Source organism: Hippoglossus stenolepis, chromosome 1 (genome assembly GCF_022539355.2).
Source record: "Hippoglossus stenolepis isolate QCI-W04-F060 chromosome 1, HSTE1.2, whole genome shotgun sequence".
Lineage (NCBI taxonomy): Eukaryota > Metazoa > Chordata > Actinopteri > Pleuronectiformes > Pleuronectidae > Hippoglossus > Hippoglossus stenolepis.
In genome coordinates, this window is record NC_061483.1 from 12,123,962 (window position 1) to 12,145,787 (window position 21,826).

Genomic DNA, 21,826 nt, shown 5'->3' on the forward strand with positions numbered 1-21,826 from the left:
TAAAAATACTTTTTGTATCATAGTTATATTTAAATACAGACTGTTTGAATAGCAGTATCTCTACTGTATATCAGCCCTTTGCAACAGTATGCAAACCTCTTGAGAGTGCTTTCCTCTACCAAGGCCCTAAAGACCTTAGAACACAGAACAGTAGGATTGGGCCTGTCTCTTTGACAACTATGGTGCACATTAGTAGCTAGAATGCAAATTCTCTTTTTGCACATGTATTAGTTCATAGAGCCTTTAATAGATCATGTGTACTATAACCCTCTAGTTACTGCAGGCTTGACAGATTATTGTAAAAACTCTCAAAGTCAATTTAATATTTATACTATAATATCATGCAGATGACATTGGATAAAAGCGTCAGCTAAATGAAATGTAATGTAATGACAGTAGTGGCTTGTTAAAAAAAGGAATGATTCTTTATTAATGACTTTATCAGCATGTATAACAGTGGCATTAATAGTTTATCAGCCATTATTAATGGCATGTATCTGCATGACATGACTGACTATAATGACCCATCAGCAGGAAACATGGTAACTGGGTTTTTCACAACCTGGTAACCCCGAAGTTGCTCTTATTATTGGCTTGAAGCTGATGAATAAAGCCTTGGAGTCATTGATTTATTAAATATTAATGCAGCGGTTCAGGCCTGTGTAAATGGTGTTGGATGCATGGGCCTCAGAGTGTATACATGTATACTAATAAACTGCAGCCTCAGAGGTGGATCAATGAACACTTTAAAGCTTCAAAGATCGTAGCAAGGGCATGCTAAGATTCCACACTCGCATTGTTGTCCATCTTGTTTCAATTCCATTACACTGCAACTGTTAAAATATTTATAATCACATACCACTCTCAACACTACACAATCCCCACAATCCTTGTCAGCACAGTCTCTCTCAGAGCAGCTGTGGGAATTCACAGACCAGCTCAACTACTTACAAACCAAACTGCACCAATAGCAGAGGTTAATGGGGAGGCTGGCCTCTCTGGATTGCAATGCTCCACTCAGCAGATTAAACAAATACCAACGACGGCCTTAATTGGTGTAAACTGTCCCCAACCAAAAACACCTGCAGTTTCCAGCTGATACTGAAGCTCTCTTAATGACTTAATGGAGGCCCCGGCTACAAAACCCTAACTCCCCGAATAATAATCCAGTAGTGAAGAATATTTCCAAAAACATGTAAAACCACCCTATTATATTCTAGTGTCATTGTCGGGGGTGTACTCAGATTCTTCACTCAACCAGAATTACCAGGAGAACAGTGCAAATCACAACGTTTAGACCAAGTGAAGTACAGAGGCACATGTACAAAGAATAAAATGACTTTCCACAAAGACAGATCCTATGACAGATTTATTGTATTATCATGTAGCCTAAGACATCATTATAATGTTTAAACTAATGCATCAGTCTATAAGGTGAACACAGTTACACTATTTTATACACATTTAGGTACTTCAGTACGCTCCCAATCAAAGTACACTCCCAAATAAATGTTTAATGCGACAGGAGGAAAAGAAAATAATTTAATTAATTCAAATTTCTGTACATTTTTTGGGACTTATTTCATCTGCACCTATTTTGTTGATCAAATATTTTTGGTCTCTTTTTGAATTAAAAACATTTGCAGCAGTTTTTGTAAATAACAAAGTAAACATAATTCTTTGGGGATTAGACTCCTGATCAAACAGAACCTGACATTTAAAGATTTCCCGTTGGCCCTTTTGACGATTCATCCAGAAAATAATCATCACAATGATCAATCATAAAAATAATATTAACCTGGAGACCCAGTTGCAACCCAAGCAAGGTTTACTTGAAACACAGGAATGTAAGCAGAGTTTTTACAAGGAAGAACTAGTAATGGACCCAAAAGAAATGTAGCAATGTAAAAAGCACAATTAACCTCTAGTTTTATAGGAGAGGTTGCATCAAACAAACAGTGTACTTTGAAAAGTAGAGTAGCCAACTTTCCACTTCTGCCAGTGATCTTTAGAAATTACTGATCTTTTCTTGTGACCTCTGTTAGGTCCGCAGTTCTAGTCCGTTACTTTAAGGCAGAGTGAGACATCTCTCTGTTGTTTACCTGTGACATCATTACAGACCATAGGTACAGACATGACACCTGAGAATGACTGAGAATCACTGACGTGTCCACTGACCTTTCACCAAACATCAGGTCAGACACGTCACGTTTCTATCGCAGCAGCTTGTGTGTTTGAAGAACAGCCATGAGTGGCCGGCTAGTTCTGGCTAGCGCTAGCATGCTAACACGCAAGAAAGCTAACAGTGTTACAATGCTAGCTGTTTTTATACTTGTGTGTGTATTGTAAAGCCCTGTGTGCTAATATTCGAGCATTTGACCATACAAACAAAATGCCGTATCTATAATTTAATGCTTTACGTGTTGAACACAACTTGTTGGTATGTTAGCTAGCAGGGAACTTTGTGTAACTTGGTATATTTTTCAGAGTTTTGTGGTCGAGGTGTGACATCATTGGATTTATGGAAGTATTAAATTACTGCAATTTAAGAAAACACACACAAGTAGACAAAACTGTAGCCAATTATATAAGAACATCGCGAATTTAACAATAAACTGCAAATACTTACTATTTAGTGGCAACCTCATCTTGACGTCATCCATTGGTTTATAAAGTGTCGTGTGAAGCCTCTAGTTTAGCATTTTGGGGAGTCGCCGTTTAAAAGAAACCCCAGAAATAACCATATTTGGATGAGAAGGTAGAACAGGGAGGAGCGAGGGACGCTTATACACCTGCTTCCTGAGGGGACATTTTAATAACAGTCCATGTTTACAGCTCTACCAAAAAGGCAAATGCTCTGCAAACACACACACAAAGAGACCAACACGATCACAATCTCTTGTGTCTGGATTTCTTTATCTGTAAAACTGACCGACAAACACAGCCCCTGACTCTGATCCCTCTGATACACTTCAGCCAGTCGGTTGCCTCTGACATTTCGCCCTCCCTCCTGACAGACGTGGTTCTAACATAAGAATCCCACCTTTTGTCCATCAAATGTCACCATCAGTCAAATCTATCCCCTTAATCTGACCACGATTAATAGACAACAGAACAGAACAGAACTTTGCTTCGATTCAAGTGACCTCAGTTGCAGGCCTATCTCCAAGTCACCATCTATTTCCAAGACTTTAGAAAACCTTTTCTCCCAGGTCTCCTCCTACTTGACTTATTTCAACATCTTTAATAACTCCGGCCCATTTCCAGAGCTCAGAACAGTAGTGAGTCAGCTCTGTTGGAGATACACACTGACTTCTCTTTGTTGGTGGACTTTGACACAATTGACAATGACATTTTTCTTAAATATGTGTGGTGGATGTTTGTTTTAAAGGGTCCAGTACTCAGTCTCATGTCTGAGAAACAGAACCCTTCTAAAAAGGGGAACTTCTATCAAATGTGATCTCCCTCAAGGTTCGTTATTAATCTCACTTCACATGCTCCCTCTTGGTTCAGAAGCACAATATTCTCTATCACTATTATGCAGGTTATCCTGGTAATTTGACCTGACTGGATACTGTACAATTAAATGTATGGTTGGTGGGGGAGCTGAAGCGCTTGTTTGATCCAGTAGGGGGACCCAGAGTATAGTTTTGTACAGCTTTGTTATAGGGATCTTGTTTATTTATCATATAACGTGTGAAATATTGCATCTCTTTGCAGTTGAAAATATAAATGTTACACATCCATATTTCAACTTTGTCCACCATCCACTTACATTGACAACAGTAGCTTTAAATTACAGCAACGTTACATTTTGTATCATCCCATGCTGTTGTTGTTGTTATTGTTACCGTCCTCAGACTGTACAGTGAATATATTTGGAGTTTTGACTCTTTGGTCACACAAATCAAATATGGAAGATGTCACCGTGGACGTTTGGAAACTGATGAGGGTATTCTTACAGTATGTAAGTAAAAAATGTGAAATCAACAAAATAATGGGCTGATTAGATGATCATTAAATCACTTTTCTTGATGTAGCCTGAATACAGAGCGAGAAGCATTTTAGAAAGTGAAATTGTCAAGTTTTGTTTAGAGTCCATCCACTAGTACACACCACCTGATTCATGGGACCCAGACAGTGACTGCGTTGTCTCCGCTAGGGGGCGCTCGGGTACAGCTCAACAGCGGCTCCTTTGTTGTAATTGAGTGTTAGAGGTCCTCGTTGTTTATTCATCACATCAGGTTCACTTGTGCTGAACCTTCAGCTTTAAATAAAACACATCCACCGTGCACGGACCCTCAGGACGCCAAACACGCCTGTTTTTATTATTAACCTATTTATTTATTTGTGCTCACACTGACACCTGTCACGTGTTGGTCTGAAGTGGTTTTTAGGTTTGCTGGTTTGTCGTCATTTGTTTCATCACGGGCTTTATTTTGTTTACACATGTGCAGCAAATGACAGAAGGAAGATTTGTTTCACAGAAGAGTTTCCCAGAAATACAGAGGATATTGTTAGAATGAAGAATATCGTCAGAAACATTATTAATTGGCTGTAGCATTATTATTATTATTATTACATCATAGTTCTGTTATTATGGCTGACCACTGACATCACTTTTATGTATTGTTTGTATTATTATTAACCCTATAGCCTATAATCTATAAGTCTGTATGTGTAGAAGTATTGTTGTTATTGTATTGACATGTAAAAATCCTGCAGCTCTTGCAGGTTTCTCATGCTGTTGGGAGGGAAGCAGTCAGCCGTCGGCTCTTTTGTTCCGAGAGCAGATTCAGCGTGTGTGTGTGTGTGTGTGTGTGTGTGTGTGTGTGGGTGTGTGTGTGTGTGTGTGTGTGTGTGTGTGTGTGTGTGTGTGTGTGTGTGTGTGTGTGTGTGTGTGTGTGAGAGAGAGAGAGGGGGAGAGAGGGAGAGAGAGAGAGAGAGAGAGGGAGAGAGAGAGAGAGAGAGAGTGGAGAAAGGGGGTCTTTAGGATACAGCAGGGTGAGTGAGGGAGGAGGAGGAGAGGGAAAGAGAGAGGAGAGCTGGATGCTGACAGATTCCTGATAGATGGTTAAAATGGCGAGAGCTCGTTGGACCCCAGTGAGCCACCAAAGTGTCGCCCTGTAGGTCGGAACATGCAGAAGCTGGAGCTGGATATCTCTGTTGTTTGAAAACCCTCGTGTGCGTTCACCTCACTTTGTTTCCTGGAGTGCTGGGATCTATTTTGAAGTCTTTAAATGGCATCCACAAGGCGCCGCCGCCTTGTCCTGTGCTTTTTGGGAATACTCCTGAATTCTTTAATCGGTAAGTGGCTCTACCTTATTACCGGGTGGGGGGGGGGGAGAGATAGTGGAGGCGGGTCCCGGTCGCAGGGTGTGATGGTTTTGTGTGTAACGGAACAGCCGCTGTCAGCCCGCGGAGGCTCCGGGAGTCTGGTGCACGTTGCATGCGGCGATGAGCGCAGCACTGACCGGTGACTCTGAACTTGGCCGCTCTCCGGAGTCTGTTAGTATTTGTTGGTAGTAAATGTCAGTGTTGCGCTGGAGCTTGGTGCACTGCGGGATTTGTACGCGTATCTCACTGGGGCGCTCGTTCTGAGTGTGTTTTAAAGTTTTGTTGATGCATTCAGTGGAGCTTGCAGCCCAGTAGCTCCATCTGCACCATACCTGCACATTTAGATGGTGCTTGATGTCCCGGCAGCACCGTGGGAATACACGGTCGCCTCGTGCAATGCAGTCAGCAGAGTCTCTGGGTTGTTTTCATTGGGTATTTTTTTTGAAAGGATCATCTATTGAAACGTGTCCCATTGATGCACTTAGTAGCCTAAGTCACATTTTGAGTGCTGCAGGAGTTAGAAGTTGCTCTCCAGCTGTGGTGTCTCTTATCAGAAGGGTTTTTTCTAGCTCTCCTCATGGCTGCCTTTTTTAATCAGGTGTCCCAGCAGCAGCATGGATGCACAACTAGAGAAACTTATGACATGCGTTTTTTCCACATGGTCTTCATGTCACCAACAAAACGGGAATTAGGTCCAATAGAGTGATTTTAATGCTCACAAAACTTTATTTAGATGCAGGTTTGCATGCTGTTGAATTCAAATCCACAGTTCATATCCAGTTGTGTGACTCCAGCTCCTCGGGCCAACTCTTGAGTAGTTTCATTTCATATCAGGGGGCTTTTAAAGGTGATGGAGTTCTTGGCTGGTCAGTCCTTACAGCACACCACCCTGTGGCAGGGTGAAATGACAGTGGTTATTGCTCCAAGGATAGATTGTATAGTGATTGCCTGCTGGGGAGAATATTTGTACAGATTAAATGTCAAGACTGTCCCTCTCCTTCCTTTCAAATTTCCCTTTTCTACCCATTGTTCCCTATGATAGACAGTTTCTCTGTTTCTATGAGAGGCCCCTTAATTCAAAGGCAGGAGAGAGTATTGAGTATTTGCAAAGCATACCACACAGGGACCCACAAAGGCCCTTACTGGAATCATAAAGGCCAGTACATAGTGGTTCATAACATTTTCAGCCAGAGGAGCGGGAACAAAAACTTCAGAAACTCGGCTGTGATGGTTGTAACTCCAATCTACCCATGACATGAAAGAAATGAAGCTCTTTCAAGTGCGGGTCTGCCTCAGAGATTAGATTCAGTTTAGATAAAAGGGTCTTTTTTGATGACATTTTAAGCAGAGTTAATACGAGCGACAGAAGCATTAATACAAATATCAGCATTGGATCTCGTATGGACTGAAGGGTTCAAACTCTGTCAGATCTCTCAGATCTCATCAGAAGAAAGTCTTGGTTTATCAGAGTCTTTGCATAGATTCACTGAGTTCACTTTTGTCTTTAAAGTTTCAGAAAAAAGGACTATCAGGGTTAAATCAAAGAATGTAAGAGGAAAATACTGAAACTTCATCATAATATGTTCCTGCATATTATTATTTTAATCAACTATCACAATATGTTTGGTTTATCCTGAGTAGGATTAGAATGGTTACAGAAAGATTATACAGATGAATAGCGATGTACAGTACAGGCAGTGAGAAGATTCAGGGGAGGTGAACTGTGCAACAGCTGCCCTCTACATCTACTATCATGCCAGCATGTGGACTGTTTCTCAGCATTCTTCTGGTGCATTTCGCTGTTGCCCGTGTTACAGTAATTTCTGTATAATCATTACCGAGGCTGCTGCCATTACAACAGGTGATTAGCAGAATGCTCGAAACAACATGCCCATGAGTATCAAAGGTAACTAGAAGAAGAAGAAGAAGAGTATTGATTCTTAAATTATCAAGCAGAATCCAATATAGGAGGAAATACAAGTATCAATGCTGCATGCATCCCCCCTGGAAGTGTAATAGATGTGTCCTTTAGCCACAAGGCTTTACAGGAAAGAAATTGAGCTGTTCTCTGGACATTTAAATAGGCCATTTATACCGAAGCGGTTTCAATCATCACTTTATATCAATATAAGTATATAACCATTAGCTATACATGCTGAAAAAACACCTTTAAGTCTATAAAATGTTTATTTAATACTCAGCCCTCATGTGGAACACAGGTGGCGAGCATTCACTTTTTCAGAGTGGAAATGCTGCTTCAGCTTTCTCTCTGCAGCTCAGTGCAGTTAACAGGATCAATCCGAAATCCTTGTCCGGCACACAAAACATTATTCTACATTTCAAACACGGCTAACTTGATGCCGCAGCAGCCTGTCAGAGCAGATTTAGTTGGTACATTTACAATATGTTGCATTGATTGTTATGGTGAGCAAGAATGTAGAGTATGGCCACAGAGCTGCAACAGATACTTAGAGAGTGAAAGAGAGAAAGTAATTTAGTTCTACTCTTATTTCATCACTCTTTACTGCTCCTTTAACTATGTTATATGATACTTTATGTAGTATTTAAAAGACAATACCAAAGCTGCAGTTGATTGAAGGATTATTTAAGTCTTTTTCAAGCAAAAGCACCAAACATCTGAATTAGCTGCTTTCCTTGGTTTTATTCACAGCTGATTGTAGAAAATTGAATACTGTATTTTCAGAATTGTCAATGAAAACAAGACATTTGATGATGGCACCTTGTTCTCTAGTTTACTGTGATTCACTGTTTTTACTGTTTCACAAACTAAACAATTATATGGCATTCTACAGAGCACATATTTTCTGCCAAAGCCCAACAGTTCCCTTAAATTAAATCAAGCTAAATTTACACGCTCACAGATGTCAGTTTTCTGAATATGCCTGATTGTTTTCATCAAAACCATGAATTATTCATACTGGGAAATCAGTGAAAATGTGTGAAAAACGCCCTATCTCGCAATGAAAAAATATTCCTGGATCAGTTTACTAATGCGGATCCACACCAAAATCGAATGGGTTCTTCCATGACCCATACCCTCCTTCCACCAAGTTTTGTGGATATCCATAGATTTTTTGTGTGTGTAATTGTGCTCACAAACAAACAAACATACAAATCAATCAACCAACTAAAGGACTGGGGTGAAAACAACTTACTTGGCAAATCGATTATAAAAATAGTTTCCTGCAGCCCTGGGCTTTACCAAATCTAAACGATAACACAGCAGTGTTATCACTGGATTACAATAGATATGATGCGCAGCAGTTATGTCACTAACCTATTTTATCGCCACACTTCTTCCTGTAAGAAACCTGCGCTGTGTCCTGAGCTCACTCCTCTTGTGTCTGCTAACTATATCAGTCTGTCAGAAGCTGGTGTGTGATCCTCTCTTTACTGTTGCAGCAGTAAACCTTTGTGCCAGCTAACCACACTTATCTGTCAATAGTAAGCCAGGCCATGAGCCACACTTAGCCAACACTTGTCTCTGGTCTCACACGGTAATCCCACATGCTGGTGTTTCTTTCCCCTGCGTGGAAAGAGCATTAGGATGTCTGTCTGTCTCCTTATCTACCCATGAAATCCACGCCCGTATAGATTCATGTCTGCGCACACGTGTTTCTGTGGACTGACCACCGCTTTTTTTTTTTTACAGCTGTGCACGTCGTCCTCTCCCTCTTCACACCCTCTGGATGCTCAGCATTCACAGATGACCTTAACCCAAACCACATAAAGTGCAAAATCCAGTGATCGACCCCTCTGTGTCTGTTGTCCCCTTATCTCCTTTGTCTCTGTGGATCTGTTATGATTCACTGTTGTGCTCAAAATAATTTCCCCTGACCTTTCTTGTTTTTAACCTTCTCTGCTCTCCCAGAGCTGAGAATTGAATTACCCAGTCACTCTGGCAACGTGCTTTATTCCTGATAGGAACGCTGCAGCCGAAGAACTTTCACATTGTCTCTGCTAATGGAAGAAACTGAAATCACAAAGAGCCATATACAGCATCAATCAACTCCAAATTAATGACATTGAACACTGAGGTGACATTCTGCTGTTTGCTGCGAGGCTTGATAACACGGACAAATTTGATTTGACAGCTGAAAATAAAAAGCCTCTGATATATTTCAGTCTCTCTGCACAAAGAAAGGTTGAATGTAAAATAATTGGATGTCCTTTACGTTGTCACATTTGTCCAGAAGCACTTGTAATAGTTACTTCACCATGTGTTGATGAAAACATGAAGGCTGGCCGGGGGCTGTGGGCTCTTTGTGTGCCATGTTTTTTTCTCCACTGGCCGCTTCCTGTGTGAAAACGTGATCTCTCTTGCACCAAATGAAATGCAGCTCTGTGGCCAGCATCAGTTTGGACAACAGCAGCCAGCCCAGGCGGCAGGATCACTCCCTGCCAGCTAAGGGTTAAATATTTCTCCACCGCCACCCCCTTGTTTTTCACAAGTGGTAGCACTGATGTCTCTTTGGTCCCATGGCCATTTTACTTACCGTGCTTGTTGAGTGAAAAAAGGGAGGGAGGGTGGGGGGCACATAAAAAAGGATACAGAGCAAGAAGAGGAGAGAGAGAGGAAATGTTTCTTTGCATTATACTCAATATGTGATCTTCATGAGGGAGGGTGTCAGTAAATTCCTTGTCTGCACCTAAGGGGCGGCACTTCTTTCTGGTTGGAATTTGAGGGACATAGCCAAAGGTTCTCTGTTTTGACCCTTGTGCTTTGCCCCCCTCACTGCCCGCCCCACTAGCCCCCCTCCCCCCAGATTCCAGGGCCCGGGGCAGAGACTGGTAGTGCTTAGTCCATCAGCGGCTGAAACATGATATCAAGAGAGCCCGCTAAGCTCCTCTTTTATAGTACCAAGTCAGGTCAGGCTGTTTACATCCTTTATTTATTGTTCTGCCACTTCCCCCTCTTTACCCTCAGAAACCACAAATACAGAAAATCAGATCTCTTCTCCACATTATCAAATGAAAAGCATCACTACAATAATAAAAGTATAACTGATGGAGCTTCGAGTCACAGTGTCATCGCTTTGTGTTGGCGGGTGAAAAGGGAAAGGCGAGCACAGTGATCACAGTGACAAAGTTGCTGCCACTGGTTCAAAGGTAGAGCATATACAAGGCTGTGTGTGTGTGTGTGTGTGTGTGTGTGTGTGTGTGTGTGTGTGTGTGTGTGTGTGTGTGTGTGTGTGTGTGTGTGTGTGTGTTTTTAGTACAAGCTAACACATACTCTGGATACATTCAATCTATAGGCTCCATTGAATTCCCCCCTTGACTGTAGCCTGGAGGGAGCTCAGTCAAGGGTTTTTGATTCATGAGCTGTGAGGCCTGGTGTGCTGCTTTCAGTGACGTGACATTCGGAGCAGTCATTTCTGTTTGTTCAGGTATCAGGGTTCATATGAAAAGTATTACCTGTCACATTCCCTTTTGACCCTGGATGGTCATAAAAACTAAGAGAAAAGGAATGAGCCTCAGTGAATATTACCAGGATATATGAATTGAACAATATGTTTATGATATGATAGATCACATAAGTCATTTTCTCCTATTTGCATTGAATTTAGAATTGAGTTGGTCATGCCGCTGCATTTGCAAACTCTTGTGCTCATACATACCTTCACTCAGCCATCTACATGTAAATAAAGGTGCAGGTAGATTTAGTAAAAGGGTCCACAAACTTTAAAACTGTCTTATAGTGAAAATAAAAAGGAATTAGGAACTGTTATGAAAAAGAGAGTGACACAATCATAGTTAATGTAAATGTACATGTTTGAATGGACAGGGCTCATGGTTGCCGCTCTGGTTTTAGAGTCAGAGTGTGATATAGCCACAGTTTGCATTAACTTTTTTAGTGAAGAATGAGCCTAGTTTTTTTTTCTTAGCATAGCTTGGTTATTGCAATGTGACAGTGGGGAGAGATGACATAAAATGATGGAGAGATAGAGAGAGGGTCAACAGAGGTTCGCATCCATGTTACAGTTCAACACCTTACTCACCAAGCCACATGGTTACCTCTATATACAGCTGCTTTATTTCAGGAAGAAGTCAACTTCACTGGATTTGTTTTTTCTGGAGCTTTATAGTTTGGCCACATAAACTTAATAAATTCCATCTGCTGAGAAAAGGAGATGAAAAAGCCAGTAAGCGGACCTTGAGTTCGTTTTTTATTAACAAGCAGTGGCCCCCTGGTGTGTCAGAGATTACATATTAATGCTGTTCTTGTTCAATCCCACAAAATACGATAGAAAATAACAAAGTTTTAGATTTAGTAGTGCAAATTGTATATCTAATAATGCAGAAGACATCCAGATTTGTATTTATTTATTGCAAGTTCCTTAAATAATGTTAATTGATTCAAAAAGTGTGTTCATTGCTGATAGAGAAAGTTGGTCAAGTGCAAGAATATGAATCAGTTATGGGATGATGCTCTGTAATGGCTTGTGTTGGAGTATTTCTCTCAGTGTTGTCATTATTTACAGCGATTCGATTAAAAGGTGGAACAAACGCATACTTCAGACATGGGAATGTAAATATTTCAACATTCTTAAAGCTACTTAAGGGGAAATACAAGTGAAAAATGTATGTTGAAGGGTTTGTTTGATCCAGACTGAACATTCATGTGTGTGTGTGTGTGTGTCCTCAGGTGTGATGTGCGAAGCGGAGCTCTCCTTCACGCTGGAGCCCAGCGACATCATCGCAGTACAGGAGCAGCCCCTCATGCTCCACTGCCAGGTGGACGGCATCCCCCCAATTACGACACAGTGGAGGCACAACGGCCTTCTTCTAACTCAGGACCGGCATCACACCACCTTCATCAACGGCTCACTCCTGATCGGCCACTTCCAGAAGACCAAGTCTGACGGCTCATCTGACGAGGGCGACTACGAGTGCATGGCCCAGAATTCTTTTGGGCTGGTGGTGAGCCGCAAGGCCCGAGTTCAGGCAGCCAGTAAGTCTCTTCTTTGGTCTTTGGTTTGTGTTTTCTTTTCTGAGAAGGTTTCTGTTCACATGTCCTCACTGTAAACCTAATTGGGTTCATATAAGTACATTCTTTTCAAGTTTAGTTAATCACCCTATACTGTATCCCCACTAACATGGTTGCCATGGTTATGCCCTTTTTATTTTTACCGTTATTAGATGTTATCTTTCGATTTTGACTTTATCACCCTTAATGACCTTATCTTGAAATACCAACATATTCATTTGTCTGGGCCAGATTGTGTTTTACCTTATGTCAAGAAATCATGATACATTCAATACATTTATTTTTTTGATTAATCTTTATCCTCCACAAATGTGAACAGGGTAATTGAAATATCGCCTTAAGTAATCTCGTTCCAGTCCGTCGGGGTATCGCTGTGCATGTAAATGTGATTAATATATGTGTGGAGTCATTTGAATATTTTAATATCTTTCTTTGAGTTTAAAGAACTTTCTGATGCTCATCTACAGTCCTGCTTAGAAATGCTAGCCTTTGAGTTTAGCATTAACAAGCGCTCATGCTGGGAGTCTCCATGCTGCCTTGTGTGTTAGTGTAATAAGCTTGAAGCAACCCAGCAGCCCGCTCCGTGTTTAAGGCATCAAGATCAATTTTGTCTGGCTTGAGCACCCAATCTCTTATTTGAAGTCAGATCAGAAGTTCTAAAGTTCCCATCATTTTTGCTGTGGTTTATTTACAACAGTTTTATCATATCATAGTGAGACTTTTCCTCCCGTCTCATCTCTCTCACACACTTAAAGTGCACGTCTCAACTTACTTTCAATCCAAGGTATCCAGGCATTGCATGTTGCACATTCCTCAGTGGACACGCTGAGGTGATGCAACAGGGACTTCGGTGACACTGTACCGTTCCACACTGTGCTGAGTTATGACTTTTTAAAGCCTCTGTTATGTATATACTTTAACACAGAGATGGACAAAGGCTCACGGAAGCCTGTTGATTCCTGGGCTATGTGTAGACAGCGCACTGCTGTGCTGTTGTGACCAATACAGCTTTTCCCCTCAGTGGGATGGGGGGGGGGGCAGTAAGCACGGTCGTCTCACTGGCTGAAGGCACAAGTCACTTCATCTCAGTGCCCAGCGCTGTCAAACACATCCAACCTTTTAAGGCCTCGACATGGAGTTATTCTTTTCAAAGGTCACGTTGGAGCTGCAATTTTTACCGCTTCTTTTTCTATTCTGAAATGTCAGCAACATGGCCGCCCCGTTTTTTTTTATATTTCTCACAATCATTTTGCTAAAGTGGAAAAAGAGCATGAGGAAAATCCATAGATTAATGAAAACAAGGTTTATCATAAATCCCCAAACAGGATGCACGGAGAAAGCAATAGAATGAACCAGGTGATATTTACTGCAGCATTGTATGGTTATTAGTTATTTAAAGCTTTCATATGTGGTGGCATTTACATGTTATTCACTTTATCATCTGGCATTGTGAATTCTGTAATCAAAAATTCTGAATCAGAATGATAATCAGTTTGATTACCAGACAGTTGTTGAAATTTGTTTAAATGGTTGTAAATTAATAATCACATAATTTCAATGTGTTACAGTGTAATGTCAAATTATAAATTATATATCATATTCAGCATTTTATAAATTCAAGAGATGAGTACCATTTGAGAATTAAAGAATTATGCAAGTGCAGAGCAATCGTCCATCTGTCTAAGAGAAATTGAATATGGATTTAATGAATGAACCTGACTTTGACCACTAGCAAAGCGCAATTATTCTGTTCTGGGCTTTGCTCTCCTGCAGACCTTCCCAGCTTTTCCTTTTGACTTGTATTGATTAGTCGGGGGGGGGGGCTGAAGGATTACAGAAAGTCACATTCTGACCCCTGACATCTGACCTTTTGGGGTCTGTTAAACAGTCTTTTGGCAAGGCGTTGCATGAGTAATGGCTCTCAACTCCTTAATGGAGTGTAGTTTTATCAAGGCAGCAAGAAGCAAGAAACCATCACTGTGGGAAAAATCCTCCAGAGACTTGAAAGGTCCAAAGCGCCTCGAAAGATAAAAATGTCTCCCTGTATATTGTCACCCTCTTACCCATCTTTGCCCATTACCCATCAAGGCACCTCTTGTGTTGTCCTGTTGTTTAAGCTTCAATCTATTAGACTGTTACATAATCGATCTTTTAAGGTGCATATGTAACATCTCTGCATTACAATGTGTAAAAGCAACTCGAGCTATGATATTAAGTTTATTTTTTTTACTTTATTCCAGATGTTTCAAGTAATTTTAAAACCTAGATAAACCTGTAATTGTGATAAAGGTAGGTAGTCTGTTCCTTATGGTCGCTTCTCAATGGCATCATATCCCCTTTGTGCATGTGGCAGTGCTCAGACGTGGTCGAACTTGCCTTTTATATAGTTTAAAAGACACATACTTGGTCATTTTAACTATAAATTTCAACCACATGAAGGAGTCATTGAACGTGGATCATTAGAAAGATAAGCAGAGAAAAGGTTAGTGGTAGCTTGGCTTTGTACGAGATGTCCTGTGCCCACTGAACAGCTTCAGAAAAAATTGTGAATCTGTTTTATTCAGTGTTATATACCAGATTTAATCAAATGCTTTATGTGTTTTGAAAAGGAGCTGATCTCTATGGATAATTTTGCTCTTGAACAATTAACACTGATGTAATGGTAACCAGGGAAAGCTGCCTGCAGTGGTGGTGAAATCTAATGCATGTCATTGTTTTGATGGAGAGACCCCTAGTGGCGGAAAACTGTATTTTGTCCCTTTAATATAAGGTCTTGAGCTTAATACATCAGGGATCTATATTTTAGAAGGCTTTGGACAATCACTTGTCCTTTTCTTCTTCTCCAAGCCCATCAGGGTTCTGCATTGTGCTATTAAGGACTAAGTGTTTTCTTTTAGTTTTTGAAGAGAAATGGCTCAAAACAAGTGAAATGCTCTCCTTACAAAGCTCAGTGACTAGTGTTTGTTTCTTTTTCTGTCCCCTGTGTTTGTAGAGGTCGATGCTCTCTTTGTGATTTTTAGGTAATTTGCTGTGTTATAGTCCCTCTTACAACAGAGCCCTGACTTGTACCACTGTGATGCAATGGGTGGTGTGATTACTGAAGCCTCTTTATAGCCCTCCCAGTGGATAAAGCCGCCACCGAACCCTCCACACTACCTCCCTCCATAAATTTCACTTTTTATTTGCTTGACAACCATTTGTGTGAGCTCACTGTCGGGGGCTAGTGTAGGACGGACTCCCCATCGCCCCTCTAAATCGGCAGTTGGTCCAGGAAACACTTTTTTCCTCCAAAATGTTATCTCTTTGATGGTCGGTTTTCTCTCTCTCCGTCTCTCTCCCTCTTTCCTCACTTTCTCTAGGACCTCCTCATTAGCTTAGGTTCAGGAAGCTTTTCATCATGTGGCTGAATGACAAGCCTGATACAGTGGACCCAGCTAGTGTTCCTGCCCCTCCCCCACAGCACACCCGTGTCACCAGGCAACACACCACAAAAGGCCCCCGTTACAAAATAGCTGTTAGGATCAATTGAAATGACTTGCTTTTGTCTGTTTGTCTGGAATTAATTGGAAAGAGTTGAAGCTTATTTAGGAAATAATTTATTTTTTTCCCCAGGCCCATTCATATGGGGAGATTGTAATTGACCTCAGGGACTATCCGAAAAGATTTGCAAACACAATATGAAGTGAGCAGAGAAAAGGCAAACTGTGCAGTGCAAACATGAGGAGGAGGAAAACACAAATAGCACAAAATGCAGTAAATGAACATATAATAACTCCATTATTACAGGTATGTGCACTTAATTGTATTGATTGCCTCACTGTTGATATAGAGCCCTTTAAATCTGAAATTGTCATGTTAAATTGCACTGTTGTTATAATGTTAGGCTTCTGAATGAGACCTAAATGAAAAAGAACCAAGGGGGCCATAAAGGATGAAATAGGAGGAGACATAGGATGCCTGTAAAAGTGTCTCAGTTTATGCCCATACCTCTCATTTGTGTGAATTTAACTCCTCCCAGGGGTGTAAATGTAAAGACATGTGATGTCAACCAGGCAGAGTCAGATGTGCAGCCGGGGCAAAAGATGCAAAGTTGCAACATGCAACTTTTTAAAAGCTGCGTGGATGCTTTGCCACTAGCAGCTCAGCCTGAGACAGCGCTTAGTGAGAGTGATTTATGGGTAGCTGTTAGTTTACCTGCGAGTGTTTGTATGCGTGCATGCGCGTGCGCTTGCAGGGTCGACGGTAGCTCTCCATCACCCTCCGACCTTCCTGTTCCCACCCCTTTCATGGCCTCCCGCCTGAGTGAATGCTGAAGCTCCATCCCTGCATCTCCTTGTAGCTTCCTTTGTCTGCGGACCAAACCCCGCCCTCGGTCCATCCCCCTCCCACCCTTGTCCTTCTCTGCTCACTTGCCACGAAGCAAGTCATCTCCCTGTCATAAAGATCAGCCAACTAAATGCCATGTTCGATCTTCTTCTGACATTGGAACATGAAGCCTCTTACTGTTTTCTTTCAATCCTTGCAAAATCAAAATTAGCTCATGCAGAAACCACGTGTTTGACTCTTGATGTTATTGTTTTGCTGTACTCCTCTTGCTGATATCATTTCTCTCATGGATATTCTTGCCTTGAAAACATCACATTGTCGTAGCATGTGTGGACATGGCCTCATGTCTGCTGTTTACCTTTCTTTGGGCAGGTATTTGGGCTGATGTTAAACCCCAGTGTTCCCCCTTGCTGTGTGGTCAGTGCCCCTCCATCTGTCGGAAGGATTGTGGAAGAAAAGCCTTTTTTTCCTCCTCTTTTTTTCGCTGACCTCTGCTTTGTATTTACACTGGAAACTGGTTTATTACTGTACACCTGCAGAATGAATGCTCAGATCTCATTGCTTGATTATACTCGCTCCATTTTAGCTGATTTAGCATTGTGAAGAGATTTCATTACTTGTTTGCAAAATGACCTGCTTTCTGGGATTGGTTCAAAGTACGGCAGATCCTCTCTAATAGCATTAATGGTTACATACAAGCAAAGGCAAGGGTACAAAATCCAATCGTGTGGTCGTCCTCCAATAAGATGACACCCCCCGACTCACTCCCCGTCTTGTCTATCAAGATGATGTTTGTCCTCTGTGGCTTGTTTTTTTCTTTTTTCAGGAAGCTGAATAAACAGCAATACAAAATGTCCCTAATGATAACTCTGGATATTTACATTCATACGTTTGTCCCTCTCCCCACGGAAAAAATAAGGGAGGCGGAATCTCATTTTTTTGAAGATGACACATCATTGACCTTGAAGGTGTAAAAAAATCCCCAATGGATCCCATACTTCCCATAGTCTACCATTTTGTCTTAGTTTACTGTATGTCCAGGTTTCCAAACCAATTTAGAAAGGTTAAACCGCGACAGTTAATAACAAATCAATTACATTTCACATTCATTACTATTCTTATTTCATACAGTATTGATAATGCTGCAAGGTTGGAAATAAAAAAAGGACATGAACCCTATCTTGTTTTGCAGAACGATCAGTTGCACTGCCTCTATCCTCGTTTGTCAAGAATCAGTGGCAAAACAACAACACAATGGTTACAAATGTGCTTAAGGGATTTCAGCCATGCACAGAGCACAGTCAGGAGGGCTATAACAATCCTCTATTAGAGGGGAGCTGCTTCATTATATGAGGGATGAGCTACGGGTGGAGCAGAATGTCTGCTCTAAAAATACCTGCCTGGGTAAACATCACTTAGGAAATCAAGCCTTTAAACAGGGTAGTGATACTGAAGAATGGTCACACAGTATTGGACTTATCTTATCCCTCCATGTGCATGTCTCCATGATTGAAATGTTTTTGTCCAATTTATTAATTTTCTTTGAGTGATATAATAACAAATGACAAGAAAACCTAGGCACGTGATACCCATAGGTCCATTAAACTCTATGTGCCAATTTCATATACACAGAAAACACATGGGCCAAGTTTAGGTTTTAACCAAGGACAAATTTAAGTTGAATAATCAACCCACAGAAGCATAAAGGGAAACAAAGTAGAGGTTAGAACATAACAAACAACAGAATTGATCACAGCTGGATTTAGTTGGAGAATAAAATATATGAAATATATGAGTAGTATTTCTAAAGTGAAAAGTATAAGGGACCCAGAGTTGAACCATATGAGGAGCACCAAATGGAATGATGGCTGTTATTGGCCTTAGATTAATTTAAATTAGAGTTAAATTGATGTATGAATTATCACTTGATTATCACTTCTCAGAACACTTCTCAGAACTGCTAAAATATTGTTTGAAAATGATGGACAAAATTATTTTGTTTGCTTTTCAGTTTCTGCTTATTTTTATTTATATAGAATTTGGCCTAAGTTCCAAGAATTTGTATAACTATCTGGGGAAGATCTGTGTCTTCTCCCTTTACCTGACCTACCATTTCCTTCTTTAAGAGTGCAATACAGTAAAAGTTACACTCGTACTTGTTTATTTCCTTTTTAATTATACTATGAATATTTATTCAGCCATGTAAACTACTTTAAAATGTGCAGGTAGAAAACACGATGTTAACACATCTGGTGCAGCTGTAAACAGACACATTCACATCCCACACACTCCACAGGTCAAAAAATAGAAATGTGCAATTCGGATTGATGAAAAGGTGGGAAAGTAAAAAAAAAAGACTAAAATAAATTATGGTACAAAGTGAGCAAAGATTCTTTAAACATCAACCTTCTGGCTTGCTGTCTTTTTTTAATGGTTTAATTAATTCAAACATCTTATTCTTCATTTTAATGGCGCTCCTCATGTATTTAACAGACCTATTAAGTTCTTACCCAGAACAACTTAAAATGCAAGAGCAAACTTTGACCTTGTCATCGGGACGCTGCCTCCTCCCACTGTGCCAGCTGTTCTCATCAGCTGTGTACACTGATCACCCAGATAATGCCCATTCAGATAAAGTCATACAAAGCCGTGTGGAGTTAGGAAAAAAACATACTTGGATTACGTGGAGTCATATTTAAGTTTGAGTGAATCATTTAAAGAAATTGCATGTCAGCGCGTAGGGATTCTGTGAGTGATTCTGCACGTGCAACTGACTGCGCCCGTGCTCGTGTGTGGGACTCTGTTAAAGAAGTCCCTGTTGGTCTCCGGATGTCTCTGGGCAACCCTCCCTATTCTCCAACAAACAAATGAAAAGGGGGCCTAAAATTCCTCCTGCCTGCTTTTAAGGCTCACAGGAGGAATTCCTAAGTAATAGAGGTGAAAGGTGAAAGGAGAGAGAGCAGACGCTGGGCCAAAGGTTGGACCAGGCAGACCAGTCCCAAAGTGCTGCTTTGTGATATATAAACACAGCAATCCTGTATTCCTTTCACCATCTTAACTTCACCTTGACCTTTTGGAAGAGTTTTCCAATTTTACTCCTCCAGAGCGAGGTGGTATTTTGGTTGGTCCATTCATCTTACTTTACCCATTATCATCATCAGAATGAGAACAAGGTGTAGCTGAAGGTTAGGCAACAGGGATTTATTAATTCAGTAGAGGGTTCTCCTAAGGATAGAGGCAGGACAATATGTGGGTCTGTGCTGAGCGTGTACGTTGGTGTTCCTGTGATTCCAGGCTTCACTAGAGGCTCGGTTAGCTCTCGCTACTGCCCCGTCACCGCGCTTCACTACACTTAACAGAGCCTTTATGGGCAGATTGTGCAGTTAAAAGCCTTTACAAGGTCTGCACCATCCACTAATAAAAAAGCACAAAAACTCCCTCTTCCTGTCTTCTACCTTGGCAGACATTTTGGTTTTGGTAATCGTGTTGATGACAGACAGGAGCTGAAGCCAGTTGTGGATATAAGTAGTTAAGATATAAAGGACATGATATTGCATTCTACTAACGATATCGCGCTCTTTGTTGTCCACACACACAAGGCCCCTCAGTCCAGTTTTCACTTTTTTCAAGCAGAGATCAGGAAATCTTTCTGTGGTGGCCAATAAAGAGTTGGAGACAAAGAGCAGTCAGTGATGGGCAGGCAGCAGCTCTCCTCTGGGCCTCTGCCACCTCTCCCCTCTTTAGCCTGTGTGAGTGTGTGTGTTTGCATGTGTTGGGGTACCTCTCGGAGCAGGGCAGCACCTATTGTTAGTTGTGAAATACAGGGCAGTGGAGTGGCTGGGAACAGGCAGAGGCTGTGGAGATGTGCCGCCTCTGGTGGCTCCGCTTTGTGACGGTGGCCTGAGTGTTTGTTCTCCTGACCAACTCGACTAGCTGTGGCTGGGTCCCCCCCTTTTGTCGCCGCTGACTCTGGGTGGGTGTGTTTCCCCTTGAAACCACCCTCCCCCTCTCCTCTCTCTGTTTCAGCATTGACTTAGAAATGGAGGGGTCAGAGGTTATGAGGGGCTGGACGAGGGAGAGGGGGGTTTATCTGGGAAAATGTGACCTTTTTGTGTGCACTAGGGCAGAATACCCCTCCCCTTCTTTTTTTATTCTCCTCCCATTACGTTTCCCCTCCTCCAACGCTCAGCCTCCAGCTCAATCCCCAGTGGGAACCCATCCCCCTGTCGGATGGCCGTGGGGCAGTGGCAGTGACCTTGGCTTTGGCAGTGAAATAAGGTGTCCCGAACCTGTCACTGCATCGCAGCTCTAACCTTGCCCTTTCCCCAAACAAGCAACGCAGCAGCCTGGAAGAACAAGAGCAGAATAAGCGTATTCTCACTCACTCAGAAAGGACATTATTTGTCTCTGTCATGTGTTTTCTGCTTTTCCACAAAGGCTAAACAATAGGTCTCTGAGAACAAAAGTCAGTTCTACATAAAATTAGACTTCTTTACTTCTGTTGCTGCTGTTATGTCCAGATGGGTTTCAAGACAGGACTTGATGATCGGTTTTGGAGTTGGTGAAAGGAAGAAACATTTCACTTGCTTCACAGAGGTATAATGATAAGGCTCTGCATTAAAGCTATCATTTATTCATTTTTGTGGCTGCACACAGCAACACGCGAAGTGGAGTTTCCAGCTTGAGACTTATTTTTCAATTTTGACAGAGGCCAACTCGTATTTGTGCGGAGGGAATAATGAGGGAGGGTGAGTGTGAGACTATGAAAGCTTGTGGGAAGAAATTATTGAATAGGTTTAGTCCCCCTCTCTCCCTCTCCCTCTCTCTCTCTCGTCCTATCTCTCTCTCTATCTCTCTGCATTGCAGTTGTCTTTTCTATCACATCCTGAAATAAGGGATTTACTTTGAAAACATGAACTCTTTGGGATCAGCACTGAAAATATAAAAACAACCTCTTTACCCTCCTCTCTCCATGGCTGTGGCACATGGGCAGAGCTCCAGAAGTGTTTGGGGTTAGAATACTGTCCCACACTCCGCTGTGTGTGTGTGTGTGTCTGTGTGTGGAGTCAGTCACCAGGAATAAAATGAATTCCACAGGAACAAATTAGAAGTGTTGTTGCTGGCAGAGGATGAAAGACATCTGGGGTGACCAGG

The 21,826-nt window shown here is 41.5% G+C and overlaps 1 protein-coding gene across 1 annotated transcript in view; it reads left to right on the forward strand.

The window, feature by feature from the left end:
- The first annotated feature begins 5,035 nt into the window (after positions 1-5,035).
- Positions 5,036-21,826, forward strand: part of igdcc3 (immunoglobulin superfamily, DCC subclass, member 3) — a 54,017-nt gene continuing 37,226 nt past the window's right edge. Inside the window, exons 1-2 of the mRNA XM_035155767.1 lie at positions 5,036-5,307; positions 12,005-12,310. Coding sequence (XP_035011658.1) covers positions 5,241-5,307; positions 12,005-12,310 — 373 coding nt within the window. The 5' untranslated portion in view covers positions 5,036-5,240. The remainder of the gene's footprint in view (positions 5,308-12,004; positions 12,311-21,826) is intronic.